The sequence below is a fragment of the Kryptolebias marmoratus genome, linkage group LG9, assembly GCF_001649575.2.
Source record: "Kryptolebias marmoratus isolate JLee-2015 linkage group LG9, ASM164957v2, whole genome shotgun sequence".
In the NCBI taxonomy this organism is placed as follows: Eukaryota; Metazoa; Chordata; class Actinopteri; order Cyprinodontiformes; family Rivulidae; genus Kryptolebias; species Kryptolebias marmoratus.
The window spans coordinates 351,696-366,897 of record NC_051438.1 but is presented as its reverse complement, the minus strand read 5'-3'; the positions used below and the strand labels follow the sequence as shown (position 1 = coordinate 366,897).

Genomic DNA, 15,202 nt, shown 5'->3' with positions numbered 1-15,202 from the left:
CTGCTGACAGTCCCCAAAACTAGGCTGAAACTCAGAGGCGACAGAGCATTTGCTGTTGCTGCTCCCAAGCTCTGGAACAATTTACCCCCTAGTGTCAGACAGGCCTCCTCTCTTCCTGTTTTTAAATCTCTTTTAAAAACACACTTTTATACTTTGGCTTTTAACACACCGTGATTTTTGTCTTTCTTGGCACCTAAAACATACCTGCTGTGAACTCGTATGTATATGTCTCTTTTTATCTATTTATCTTTTTTATCTGTTTATTTGTTTTATCTATTTCCTTTTTACTGTTTTTTTTATCATGATTTCATTTAGATTATCTTAGCTACTATTTTGACCGTCTTAGCTCATGTTTAGGTATGTTTAGTTTCATGACTTTATTTTGATTATCTTATATTTTATTTAGATTATACTTGTTTCTGTATTTCTATATTTGATTTTGATGTTTTTATCTGTATTTGATTCTGTTGTTATTTCTGTGTTGTAAAGCACTTAGGATCGCCTTGTTGCTGAAGAGTGCTATATAAATAAATTTCACTTCACTTCACTGTGTTGTTTTGTGTTTATTTGTACTATTAGCAAAATATGTCATAAATCACAGAACAGATTTTAAAGAAGCTTCTTAAAAGTATTCAGTGGGTTGATATATACAGCTGATTACTTTTTGGGGTGAACCTGATTCAAAGTGTCCACCACAGCAAAGTGATCTTGTCAAACCCCAAAATTATACATATTTTGACTTAAAGTTTGGTGTGGTAGTAGCTGAGACTGGTTGTTAATATAAACTCTGAGCGCTAACAGATCACACAAGATATTTGTCTAAAATGTTGACAAGGTATAACTACTGGGTTGAAGTGAGATTTCACAATATTGCATGCAATTGTGCATGACATTATTTTCAAGCTTCAACCAAAATGGCTACAACTCTATCAAGGCTCAACATATGATGATCTAAGTCTAAAACTCTGGCATGAAAAGCAGCGAGCAATAGGCATTTCTTCTTTAATTGTAACCTGTGTGTTTGGTTTAAATGTCCTATAGTGTGCTAACCTGTATCAGAAAGATTTCATCAGTTTGTGTTTGTTGTCTACAGCTTATTGTGCTTCAGTGCAGCAGCTGAAGCAGGGCAGCAGTGATCTTTTCTCGTCCTGTTGTAAAACTTTCACTCTTTCTGATGATATCATGTCAGTAAGCTGACACAAGATCATGCCAGGCTTTGAGTTAAAGATGAAGACTGGGATCAGAAGGAAAGCAGTGAGAAAATGAGACACTGGCCCAACTCTGCCTCCTGCTGGTGTCTTTGGAAAAAGAGCAGAAATAGGAAATCGTGAGAAAAGCTCTGGATCATGACAGTTTCACAGTGATGTCTCCCACCAGCTTTTTTACTTCCTTGATTCATCTTATCAGGATGTGCTGATGCTGGAGGTGGAAAATTATTCCAATAGTTTTACTATTGGAACGGGTTAGATAGATAGAAAACCTGTACCACTCAAAAGATATACTGGATACCAGAGATACCAGTTCACTGCTTCTAGTTAAAGGATTACATTTTGCCTTTAAATAAAATGTGCAAAAATAGTTAACAATAGTAAATGCAACGTTTTAAACAAAGATGTCACACAATGTATAGCACTTGAAATATGTATGTAATTTATTATCTGCTACTGCTACACTACATTTTAGCAACATATCTGTAAAATTAACCAATTTATCTCTATTTTTGTGTTTACTATAGCCAGTTGGCTGTGGTGGACATCTTCAGTTAGGTTGACACCAAAAATTTATCAGTTGTAGATGAGCATCCAATAATTATTTTTCTGAAAGCTTCATTAAAATCTGCCAAGTGATTTATGAGATACTTTGCTAACAGACAGACAAGGTTGGCTAACTTTAAAGAATGAATTTTGCACAGTCAGATAGCTCCTACCACATCAAATCATAGATCAATGCCATTAAAATTGACTGAATTACAGCCATTTTGTGTTTGTTAGGGTGGCTTGGCTGTGGCGGCCATCTTGAATTGACTCCAAAAGTTAATTTAGATGGATGTCCAATAATCACTTTCTGCATGTTTCATTAAAATCTGTCTGGTGGTTTATTAAATATTTTGCTAACAAACAGAGACGTGAACACACAGATTTAAACAATATTTTCCGCCTTTCGGTGGCGGGCGATAAAAAGATCTGATTAGAGTCGTCTCTCTCCAGAGCCTCCGCACATGTGTGTTGGCGCGTGCGTGTTCATGTTGACAGTGTCGGTGACGTAAGGGCCCCTGGGCACTTCTCTCTCTCTCTCTCTCTCTCTCTCTCTCTCTCTCTCTCTCTCTCTCTTTTTCTCTCTCTCTCTCTCTCTCTCCCTCTTTTCCCTTTCTCCTCATACTCTCTTCTGNTCTCTCTCTCTCTCTCTCTCTCTCTCTCTCTCTCTCACTCAAACACATACACACACGTACACATAGACACACACGCAGACTCTCCGGCAGTTGGGCGCAGCAGCAACAGACGCTCTGTGCTCCTCTCGGTGCGCAGAGAGGAGCAGGAGGAACCTATGAGCTTCGGGAATGAACAGCTCCTTTCTCTCTCTCTTCCTGGGAAGGTTTGCTTATTTCTTTCTTTTCTTTTTTTCCTCCGGACTTGGCTTCTCCTCGCCCCTGAGCTTTGGAAGCTGTAAGGAAACACAGCTTGTCGTCACTGGTGCACCTTGGTCTGGATATTTTAAAAGTGAATTTGCTGTCTTTTAGTATTATGGTCTGTGACTGTTTTTTTCCTCCTGGATCTGAATGACGCGGCTGAGTGGGAGGGTTCCACAGCCCGCGTCGCCCACTGATTATCTGTCCGCAGCTGACGGTGCTTGATCTGGGAGATGTTGAATAAAACGGGCTGAGCAGTAAAGGAAGGAAGGGAGGGAGGAAGGGAGGGAGGAAGGGAGGGAAGGGGGGAGAAGGGGGCTGCGGCACCAGTTCTCTTCCAACTATGAGCCAAGTCCACCAGCTCCACCGGATCTAATTAATTTTTGCCTTTTTTCCTTAATTTTTCCCAGGAACTAATATTAATTTCCTTTTAAGGCTCTTTTTTTACATGTTTAGAATCCAAACTGAAGGTCAGTGGAGAGATTTGCGCCATCCCTGTGCTTCATGCTCTCATTTTAACACCAAAATACCGGCGGTGCGCCTGTTTACTGCACTCCTTTGTGTGTGTGTGTAAATATGTGTGTGTGTTTATGTGTGTATGAGTGCTTCTTCCTCCTCTCTCATCTCTCCTGCTCATGATAATTCATTACATCCTTCTTTTTCTTCCTCCTGAAGCTCAGGCTGCAAAGTTAAATGCTGGATCTATGTTTCAGAGCCCTTTTATGGCTGTAAAAATGCTGAGCAGTGTCCTGTTTCTGAGCATCCTCACGGTCACGAGCCTGTCACCATCTGAAACGGAGAGCCGCAAAACTTCAGCCCTCAAAGACATCTGCAAGATGCGCTGTGCTTGTGAGGATCGGGAGAACATCCTAAATATAAACTGTGAGAACAAGGGATTCACCACGGTCAGTCAGTTCCAGGCCCCGCTGAATAAAATCTCCCAGTTCTTTCTGAATGGAAACTTCCTGTCGAGACTCAGCACCAACGAGTTTGTCAGTTATGGCAATGTCACCTCACTGCATCTGGGGAATAATGGCTTACAGGAGATCCGAACTGGAGCTTTTAATGGACTCCGCTTGCTGAAGCGACTCCACTTGAACAACAACAATCTAGAGGTGATTAAAGAGGACACATTTTCAGGACTGGAGAGTTTGGAGTATCTACAAGCAGACTATAACTATATCAGCACCATTGAACCAGGTGCTTTTAGCAAGTTAAACAAGCTCAAAGTGCTGATCCTCAATGACAACCTGCTGCTGGCTTTGCCTCCCAATATTTTTCGCTTTGTGCTCCTCACCCACTTGGATTTACGTGGCAACCGACTCAAAATGCTGCCTTTTGCAGGGGTGCTGGAGCACATTGGTGGCATCATGGAGATCCAGCTGGAGGAGAACCCTTGGAACTGCACTTGCGACTTGATCCCCCTCAAATCGTGGCTAGACACCATCTCTGTTTTTGTGGGGGACATTGTGTGTGAGACACCATTCAGACTGCATGGAAAAGACATCACCCAACTCATAAAGCAGGACTTGTGCCCACGCAGGAATGCCGGGGAGCGTCCTCAGCATGCCTCTGACTCCAACTTCCAAGGGGTGCCACATCCAACGTACCATGCCAGCGTCATCACCCCCACACGCTCCCCAAAAGCCTCTAGGCCACCCAAAATGCGCTTTAGACCCACCCCTCGTATCTCAAAGGACAGACATGTGTTTGGACCCATTATGGTTTACCAAACTCGTTCCCCTGTTCCCATGCTGTGTCCCAGCGTATGTGTTTGCACGTCGCAAAACCCAGACAGTGGACTGAACATCAACTGTCAGGAGCGGAAATTACAGAACATCAGTGAGTTGAATCCCAAGCCCTCCTACCCAAGGAAACTCCATCTAACAGGTAACTACCTACAAGTGATTTACAGAATGGATTTGACAGAGTACAGCTCCCTGGAGTTGCTCCATTTAGGAAATAACAGGATTGCAGTGATACAAGAAGGTTCATTTGAGAATTTGACCAACCTTCGGCGGCTCTACCTAAATGGGAACTACATAGAGTCTCTCTCTCAATCTCTGTTTGCGGGCCTGCAGTCCCTCCAGTATCTGTATCTGGAATACAACATTATTAAAGAAATTCTACCACAAACGTTTAATTCTCTGCACAACCTTCAGCTGCTTTTCCTCAACAACAATTTGTTGAGATCCCTCCCCGACAATGTTTTTGGGGGGACCATGCTCACTCGACTCAATCTGAGAAACAATCACTTCTCATACCTTCCGGTTCAGGGTGTTCTGGACCAGCTGTCTGCGTTTATACAGATCGACCTGCAGGAAAACCCTTGGGACTGCACCTGCGACATTGTGGCGCTCAAAAACTGGATGGAGCTGTCTAGCACCAGCGTGGTGGTCAATGAAATTACCTGTGATTCTCCCTCAAAGCACGCAGGCAGGCTGCTGCGTTCGCTCCGCAACGAGGCCATATGTCCTGAGCCCAGTGGGCCACCCCCGCTCCGATACACACCCTCAACAAAAGCCCCTACTTTAATGAGCCCCACAACTGAAGCCACCACTCCATCTTCTCCTTCTGCTTTTTTTTCTTTTAGCTCAGTGAACCCCACGGAGTCCCGCCTCCAGACTCCAGAACTACATCCTGAGGTCCCCCTTTCTGTCCTGATTCTGGGCCTTCTTGTTGTTTTTATTCTCTCAGTGTGCTTTGGTGCAGGACTTTTTGTTTTTGTTCTGAAGCGGCGCAAAGGGGTGGAGCACGTTCCTACAAGCGCCAACAATTTAGATCTCAACTCTTTCCAAGTGCAGTATGGTTCGTACACCCCAGAACCAACTCAAAGCAAAAGCTCTGAAAGCCACATTTACAATTACATCCCCCCACCTGTTGGCTCTATGTGCCAAAACCCCATCTATATGCAGAAGGATGGTGAACAAGTGGCATATTATCGCAACCTAAAGGAGCTCAGCTTCGGGCCTTTGGACTCAAAGAAGGATGATGTCCTGACTCGCAGCCCAGGGGCCTACACCATCAGTGCAGTGGATTTTATGGATAAATCCCCAACTATATGCAGTCTGACCACCCCAGAGCCCCCAGAAATGTTGTATCAAAACTTAGGCGAGAGGCCCAATAAGGAGCTCCCAACTGCTGTAGGTGCTCCTCCATACACTTACAACTTTTGCACGCTGCCCAAGAGACCCTGCATTGTGCCCCCCTACAGGGTCACCACAGCCCAGCGGCATGTGGCCAACCAGGACAGGCTTAACAAAACCGTGCTGTACAGCACTCCCCGAAAATACTTTGGGTCGGAATATGCCTCCAAAAATATTGAGCATCCGTCACTGCTGCTCCCTGGGAAGGTTAAACCAGAACCAGACTACCTGGAGGTTCTGGAGAAACAGACTGCAATGAGCCAACTGTAAGATAGCAACAGGACTCCACTCCGGGTTTTATTCTAATCACAGTTACTGTCATAATAGCCCTCACTATATATCTATTGTTTCTGTGTTCAGTCCCATATGAAGAACTGGAAGTGAACCAAACCATTTGATGGCCTGTTTTTTTTCCTCTTCCTTTTCTTTTCAAATATGTATAAAAAGAATATAAGAAGTATATTATTATGTAGTTCTATTTTTCCCTTCTAAAAACGTATAAATTATTTCTTTGTTTTTTTGTTGAAATATAAAATTCTTAAAGACTCTGATGACAGCAGGTATGTAATTGGCAGGGACTGTGTAAAATCAAAGCCGTGTGATTTTCATGATGCTGTGTTTGATTATTCCTGTGAGGGCAGTGAACAGAAGCAGTTCTTACTGTTTAAAGAAGAAGAAATGCTACAGATTGATATTCCTGTACATATGCACCCTACAGATAAATGGTGAGTGTTCAACCATAACAGAAAAGCTTTTTCAGAAACCCAACAAGGGGCAAATCTTACTATTAATATCCAGAAAGTGCCTTTGCACTCATCTATTTTAATAACAATGGTCTCTGCAATTTATTTTGAAGTGGCGTATTTTAATGATTCAAATCTTTATGTAAAATAGTAGATTTATTTGTCCGTTAAAAACAAAAAAGAGTAAAACATGAACTTGAGACCAGGTGTGAAATGATATCTATTCATTCTTGATAGGGAAAACCTTATTTTTCTTCTGTTTTGGTTATGAAATAAAATGTCTTGTTATAAGATGAAATGTACAACTTACACAGAACATTGTTTGCTGTAGAGGAGCAATACAGTGCAGCAAGACTGCGCCATTAAATTTTCACTGAAGCACTTTGTCAAGATCCTGAGCTCCAGGTCAATTTTTGAGTATGCACAGTTTTTGATGTTGAGGTGTGCTGCACTGTGTGTGTGTGTGTGTGTGTGTGTGTGTGTGTGTGTGTGTGTTGGGTGAAAGTAAAGTTGTTGCTTGCATATTTGATGAAATATAATGAACCCTCTAATTGACAGAATAGATGTTTTTTATCTTTCTTCTTCTGAGTAATAGATACTGCTGATTCCTTGTTTCTTTGACCTGACAAAACATTTTCACACACCCCACTGTGCTCACACTAATTACACTACTTGAATATCATTGTAAGCTGTGAAGTGATTGTAATGCTAGAAAAGCTACTGATTGGGCTCTGAGTCGAACTGAATGTGGTAAAATAGTTTTTTTCTTTCTTTACGTAAGCTTACACAGAGGAGAATTGTCATTCGTGCAGCAGTTAAAATTTGTGAGTAGTACCTTAGTGGATAAGCAGTTAATGGAAATGTGCCTGTGCTGAATATGGAGGCTAGTCTGGAGCAACACAGGATGCCATCTGGTGAACAATCCTCCTCAACGTTTTTCAGAGGCTATATGGATCAAGAAGAAGCTAACAAAGGGGGGTGATCTTTTTGCTCTTTTCCACAAAAATGTTGAAAAGGTAGTCTGGTCACTTTTGCAGTAATGTTCTGTCAAATAATTATTAATAGTACCATTTCAGCTATGACATCAGTCATCGATCATGAAGTACAGAGAAAAGGGCAGAAGTTTATGACCAAGCTAAGCTAAGGGCTAGCCAAAGAAGCACCTGCTTTATATCATGTTTCAGACCTAAATATATAAATAAATGTAAATGTGTATGTGAGTATGTGTGTATTATATATATATGGGCGATGTGTAAATTTTGTTTTGTACAGTGAAACATTGCAGTGAGGAAGAAAATAATAATTATTATTATTATAATAGAACAATATTTACATTGAATCCAATGTAGTAAGTTTATTTACTGAAAAGTCCACTGTTATATATTCCTTTGGTACTGCTGAATAGGCAACTTGTTAAGAGAATGTTTATGTACCACAAAAGCATACAATAAAAATGACAAAAATGTATACATAATTAAATAAAAAAGAAAACAGAAAAAAAAAATCCTGTACATCATTGCACAAAGCTAATGTATAGCCTATAACACAATACCAATATTGATGGTCATATTATCAATATAATCATCCAGCTAAAGCTAAAAGGAGCAGAATGGTAGCATTTTTCATGTGGAATTTTAATCCAAATCAAAGTAAATATTTTGAAAAGTATGAAATATTCAGTTGAAAAACATCAGACTAAATAAACAGTGCCATGCCAAAATGTACAGGTTTAATATTAGCTAACATCGTTTTTTTTAACACCAATATCTAGTTTTGGAGAAAGAGTTGCTTTGTAAGCCTGAAAATTGATTTTAAAAAATTGGCCTTGTTTGCTAGCCATTAGCCTAGCTAGGATGAAGATTTTTGCTCCTTTCTTCAAACTCTGCTCAATGACTGATGTCACTGCTGATAATCAGTCCCTCCGGGATTTCGCGGGCATTTTTTGTGATTGCTAAAATGCCTGATTTCGCAGGGCATTTTCCTAAAAGTTGCAATGAAAAGTTGCGATTTGTTTTTACTAAAATCAATAAAAAAACATAACTTTTAATATATAAACCAAAAATACTTACTAGTTTTGTAAGATAATTACCAACAAACATTGACATTATCACAAGGTGCTTTATTTGAGATCTTTGATAGCTTATAAACGGACATTCATGACCATTTCTGGATTGTCCCTGGTCTGCAGCTCTCCTCACGTTTTGCAGACACAAAGTGTTTGTCGATGCATTTATGTTCCATGATTACACTGCAGGACGTGCAAAACAGCTTCCCCCCACTCTCCTGCAGCCGGGTAGGAAACTGGTTTGCGACATTAGCATTCCGAAACAGGAACGCTAATGTCGGCCAGCCATTCTCTGCCGGCTTCTTCCCTCACGCGCGGTGATTCACTTAGGAACGGTTGGCCGACATTAGCGTTCCTGTTTAGGGTCAGCCGTGAGCTAGACGCCGTTAACTCCGCGGAGCGCCAATATCCAATATCCAACTTAAAACTAACTTCACTGCGGTGTTTTGCGCAGTCCTTTGCTGAAATCTTTGTGGGCAAATGTGAAGTATTAGCACACATTTTCGCTTCGGTCACTGCTCCTGCACGCTCCCGGCATTCTGATGTTAACAGGATGTGACGTCACATGTCTTTTTTGTGAGTTATTTCGGGTTAAGACCGCAGAAACGATGGCAAATCACTTTAGAAACAATAAATATTGGGTTAAAGTTGCTGTGTTTTGGACAAAGTTGCAAAAAGTTGCGATTTTGCGGGGTTTGCTTGATTATGCTTTAATAGTTGCGATCGCAACATCACAAAATCCTGGAGGGTCTGGATAATGCACTATTGGTAAGCTTTTGATAGAATATCTCTTCAATAATGACTAAACTTTCCCCTAAATTCTACCAGTTTGTGAGGGTGTATTTAGATCATTAGATTCTGTGCATTGTGTGGCTCTCATAAAGGGCTCTCATGCTGATTCTATTTTCAGTCCTTCAGCTCACGTTGGCTTGTTTTATACTTTGTAAATAGCTTACTAACGGCCAAGTTCTTCTCTTCACCCTTTTGTTCCCCTTTTCTATCTTCTCTCAGCGTTCCCTTTCTTCCTCCACCTCCTGCTCTGTCTTTTATCTCCATGTTTTCTTCTTTTTTTCCTCGTTGTCCACTGAATCTCTGCTGGCTGTTGTGTTGCTATCCAAGGTGCTGAAACATTGCTGGAAAAATCATCCATTATAACAGACAGGATTTTTCATGTTTTTAAAATAGAAATATCAAACTTCCTTGAATTTCCTTCTGTTTTTTATGAATCTTACTGGAAACCTTTTATGAAAAATAATCACACAATCTGAGCCTGAGGGACATGGGAGCTGTGTTTATTGCAGTCAAGCTGGTTCCGTTTGCTGGTTTCAGCTTTTTTTGTTAATCACTGCTTGATTTGTTTGTACTGAAGGGCAATTTCAGCAGTGTAAAAATATGTTTGACTTTTCTTTAAATTTCAAATAGATTTCACAGCTCCCTGGCAACTGTTGAAAAATTAGAAGAGAGTGAAATGCATTTTAAATTGCTGAAAGCCTTGAAAGTGGCCCTTGAAGTAAAATGTATAGAAATTGCCAGAAGGACAGGCGAACACTGATCCAGAATTAAAGACCTAGCATTTCTTGAAGGAATTTTGTTTTAAACTAAGATCATCTTATACTGAGAAATGACAGAATTGTGGCCATTTTGGTCAAACCTTCAAAATAATATTAGGCACAATTCTATGCACAAGATGTGAATAACTGAATGACTCTCTGCTACTACCACACAAAATTTAAGTTTAATATTGTTAAGGTTCACTGAGTTAAAGCCATTTTGTGTAGGCTTTCTTGAATTAGTTTGACTCCATAAGTGAATTAGGTATATCTGTCTTTTCCATGATTTTATTTATTTATTTGTTAAGTTTCATTAAAACTTCTCCAGTGGTTTTTTTGAGATATTTTGCTAACAGGCAAACACAGGCAAAAACATTATCATTCTGCCTTTGCCTTTCAAAAAGGGGTTCCTCTGTGGAGACTTAGCTTCACTGTACAGTCCCTGACAGAAGTTCTGTCGCTTATCCATGTTGTGGAAACAAAAGCTTATAACCTGACTTTAAATTCATCCATTGGTTTTAGAAATGACTCATATGAAAGCTGAAACCCTCCCAAATGAGGTTTAATTTACAGAAATAAATTTGCTTCACTGCAGAAATAATGATCCTTTAATGAACACAGAAAGTTCAGATTTTGTCGCCCACAGAAAGTAATTTGAAAATCAAACAAATAATTTACTTCATAAAAAAAGATATATATCATAACATTGGTGAATGAAGTTGTGGTGCTATTAGAGCCATATTTAATATTTTGTGTGACTTCCATGAGCTTGCAGGACTGCATCCATGCAGTTCGACTATGATTCATACAATTTATTGATGAAGTCATCAGGAATAGCAAAGAATGCAGTCTTACACACCTCCCAGAGTTCATCAAGATTCTTTGGTTTTGTCTTCCAAGCTTCCTCTTTCATCCTACCCCAAACATGCTCAACGATGTTTATGTCTGGTGATTGGGCTAGCCAGTCCTGGCGCACCTTGATCTTCTTCGCCTTGAGGAACTTTGATGTAGAGATGGATGTATGAGATGGAGCACCATCCTGCTGCAAAATTTGACCCCTTTTATGATTGAGAATCTAAGAGGTAGCTAATACTTCTTGATATTTTAGGCTATTGATATTGCCTTCCACCTTGCAAATGTTTTGCACACCCCCATTCTGAATGTAACCCCAGACCATGATCTTTCCACCACCAAACTTAACTGTTTTCTGGGTGAATCTTGGATCCATACGGGCTCTAGTAGGTCTCCTGCAGTATTTGAGGCAGCTGCGGTGTAATTCAGCTGAAGATTTATCTGAAAAATCCACCTTCTGCCACTTTTCCAGCGCCCATCCGTTTAGCAGACTGTGGGCCTTGGCAAATGCCACATGGTTTTTTAATTGCCTTTTGTTTAGTGCTGGTTTCTGGGCACTGATTCGACCATGGAGGCCATTTCGAGACAGAATCCTACAAACTGTTCTAGTTGACACAGGGACTTGAGGTGACCAGGCCTGGTGGAGCTCTGCTGCAGTGGAAAAGGGGCTGGCTTTGGATTTTCTAACCAACAAATGTTCCTCCTGAGTAGTTGTCTTGCAGGGTCTGCCAGACCTGGGCTTGTCAGAAACGTCTCCAGTCTCTTCAAATCTTTTTTTTAATTCTTTGTACTTGACGCTGAGACACATTAAAGGTGCCAGCCACCGCTACAGTGGATCTAGTCTTCAGCCTCTTGATAATCAAGGCTTTGGCCACAGGGTGGATTTCTGGCATGTTGTCAGAAGTCAACTTGCAGTTCAAGTGAAGGTCTGGGGTGCTGGGGTTCTTTTTATACACACTCACTAATTAACCTATCAATTAGTGAGCACATGTGAGGCTGTAAACTAGGATTGGGTGCATTATATGACAAGGCGACAAAACTTTTGTCTTGCCAAAATCTGACCTTTCTGTGTTCATTAAAGGGTCATTATTTCTGCAGTGAAGCAATTTAATTTCTGTAAATTAAACCTCATTTGGGAGGGTTTTAGCTTTCATATAAGTCATTTCTAAAACCAATGGATGAATTTAAAGTCAGGTTATAAGCTTTTGTTTGGATAAGCGACAGAACTTCTGTCAGGGACTGTATTTCTATGTGAAGAAAATCTTGCAGTCTCTGAAAGCTGTAGATGGTTAAAAAAGGTATTTATGGTTTTTGGAATTATTGTAGTGGCGTAGTGGTTAGAACTCTCACTTCACAGTGAGAAGGTTCATGCCCCACCCGGAGCCTTTCTGTCTGGAGTTAGCTGGTTCTCCTCATGCATGCATGGGTTTTCTTTGGGTACTCCAGTTCCCTCCCACAGACCAAAAACATGCATGTTTAGTTAATTGATAAATTGTAATTGGCACTGTGTATGAGTGAGAGCATGAACGGTATGTACAGAAATTTGTCCCTGTGAAGGCCACTGGAGATACGTGCCAGCTGACCCTAAACAAAAAAAGCAGGTAAAGAAAATGAATGGAGTTATATGGTTATACTCTATTAGGTGCTATAAATGTTAGCAGAGAAAAAGTACTAGAAAGTTGCAACTCTAAACATGAAAACTTCAGTCTCTGCAGCTTGAAGAAAATATGGATTTAGGTCAGACAGGACTTTGTGCTTTCTTTATGCGAGTTATTTGTTGAAGGTCACATGAGATTTTTAGGTGTTTAAAAAAACTCAACCTGTAATTCTAAATCAACTAGTTTCCATTGTGCTGTCCTTGTGTCAGTTAAAACTGTTGCTGTGGTGTGTGAATGAACCCACCTGGTGTGTTAAATTACCATTTTGCAGCAGCAATCTGACTAGGCCAGACCTCATGTACTGCATACTGCAGACACTGCAGTGTTTTATTTTCATCCCAGCAGAAATCTGAACTACTTCAGTCACATTAAACAGGGGATGTTCAGTGGAGAGAGGTTCATTTTGTTCAACCTTTCATAGCAAATGGACGAGTCATTTAAAAAAATCCATCAATAACATTAAAGGCTTAGTGTTCCTTGAAGAAATGCATATTGTCCCCAGCCTTTCATGCCAGAGTTTTAGACTAAGATCATCTGGAGTTGTAACCATTTTGGTCATACTTTGAAAATATGGTTATGTGCACTCTCATACAATATGACAAGATGTCACGCTGAGAGTTTGGGTTGTGGATGATTCTCAGTTACTATAACATAAGATTTTTATCTCAATTCAGTCCATTTTTGGATAGTAACTAGAAAAACTATTTTAGGCTAAATACAGGGTGAATGCAGAGTGCTGAATGACTTTGCTGAAATTTGATAAAGAAACTGAAACTGAGTTGTTAAAGCAGAACATGAGCTACAAAAGGCAGAACACTAGCTAAAAGCAAGAAAAAAGAGCAAAGCACTAACTAAAAACTAGAAGTAGCAAAATGCCACCTAAAATCAGCAAAAGTTAAAAGTAGCAAAAGGCTAACTAAAGGCATTCTGTCTCAGTAAACATCAGAGAACTGACCTCAAAAAATTTCTTCAAAAACACCTAAAAAATGGTTTATCAATAGTCAGACATGTCATCATTTCCAATAATATTATCAGTCTTGTCCTGTCTTGACCTTATAATCCTACCACTTCTGTTCTTCCATCCTCTCATCTCAATATATGATTAGGTATTTAAGTATTTTTAATGAACTGTTGGTACAGTTTAGCACTGGGGTTATTGTACTGTATTCTGTGTTGGCTCATTGTATTTGTCACTAGTCTTTTGTGTGTACTCATTTTTACTGCTGTTTGTATATATCTGATATTTTGTCCGTCTGTCCATGGACACAGATAAAGAATAACTTTTTGGCTAACTCAGTCACATTTTATGAAATGTTTAATAATGTACCATGTTCTGTTAGACAAAACAATAACACTGAAAGCCTAAACTGGCAAAACACTAGGTAAAAGCTAGAAATATCAAAAAGCTAGCTAAAACTATCAAAAGACTATCTATCCATTGATTTTGTATACTTTCTTTTCCTTTTTGGGTCATGGGGAGCTGGTATCTATATCCAGCAGTCACTGTGTAAGAGGTGGGGTACAACCTGGACAGGTCTCCAGTCCATTACAGAGCCACATAGAGACAAATGAGACAAACAACCCCTTACACTCACACAAGGGACAATTTAGAGTTAATCTAATCAACCTAACATGTTTTTGGTCTGTGGGAGGAAACCCATATATGCACAGTGAGAACATATAAACTCCACAAGGTTAGCTAAAAATAGCAAAAGATAGCTAAAAGCAAAACACTAACTAAAAGTATCAATATACTAGCTAAAAGATAAAAGTAGCAAAACAGAAGCTAAAACACGACAAGTAGCATGAAACCAACAAAAAAGAGCAAAAATGTTAAAGCAAATTTTAAAAAGAACAATGTTTTTCATCAAATTACAGATATCTCAATGGATTTCTGTGGGGGAAAAAATGTAAATAAAAGTAAATATTTTGAAACGTTATAAAAGCCAGAAGTCATTATGCCCATATTTGGAATGAGATAAATGTTTTGATAAATGATTGGGTAAAATAGCACAAATTATGAAGAAGTTAGATTGCAAAAAACATACATAAAAGTAAAAAAATATGAAAACAATAGTGTAAATACTGAATTAGCATTCACGCAATAACGGTGTATAGGAATTGAATCAGCCCTATTACTATTCTGTTCTAATTTTTATCCAGTATAGATTTAAAACATGTACAGTCCACATAACAATGTGTAGCTCAATAGGGAATAGTGTGTTATGACTTTTGGAAGCACATGTATCACAACTTTGACAAAATTTGATTTTGTCAACTTTTTTTAAGATTTGACTTATAACTATTGCACAGAGACTGTTTGAGGCATACTTTTCAGTCTGTTTCTTGTCTTGCTGTCATTAACTTGACAGTCAAGAAATTAAAGATACAGGTGTGTGGTTACCACAGTGACCATAATGTGTCCCTGGAAGCAGCTTAAACATTTATTTAGGCCCGAGCAGCGACAGCGTTGCGAAGGCCTATTGGATCTGCAATGTTTATTATTATTATTAGGCCCGAGCAGCGACAGCGCTGCGAAGGCCTATTGTATTTCGTGGAATT

At 39.7% G+C, this 15,202-nt stretch overlaps 1 protein-coding gene across 1 annotated transcript; it reads left to right on the top strand.

Moving 5' to 3' along the window:
* Positions 1–2,922: 2,922 nt before the first annotated feature.
* On the top strand, positions 2,923–8,114 carry slitrk2 (SLIT and NTRK-like family, member 2). Its single transcript, XM_017438201.3, has one exon. The coding sequence runs from the start codon at positions 3,262–3,264 to the stop codon at positions 6,040–6,042; it is 2,781 nt and encodes a 926-aa protein (XP_017293690.1). The 5' UTR covers positions 2,923–3,261; the 3' UTR covers positions 6,043–8,114.
* The last annotated feature ends 7,088 nt before the right edge of the window (positions 8,115–15,202 follow it).

Coding starts and splice junctions, on each gene's coding strand:
- slitrk2 (XM_017438201.3), top strand. CDS start 3,262: ATGATAATTCATTACATCCTTCTTTTTCTTCCTCCTGAAGCTCAGGCT.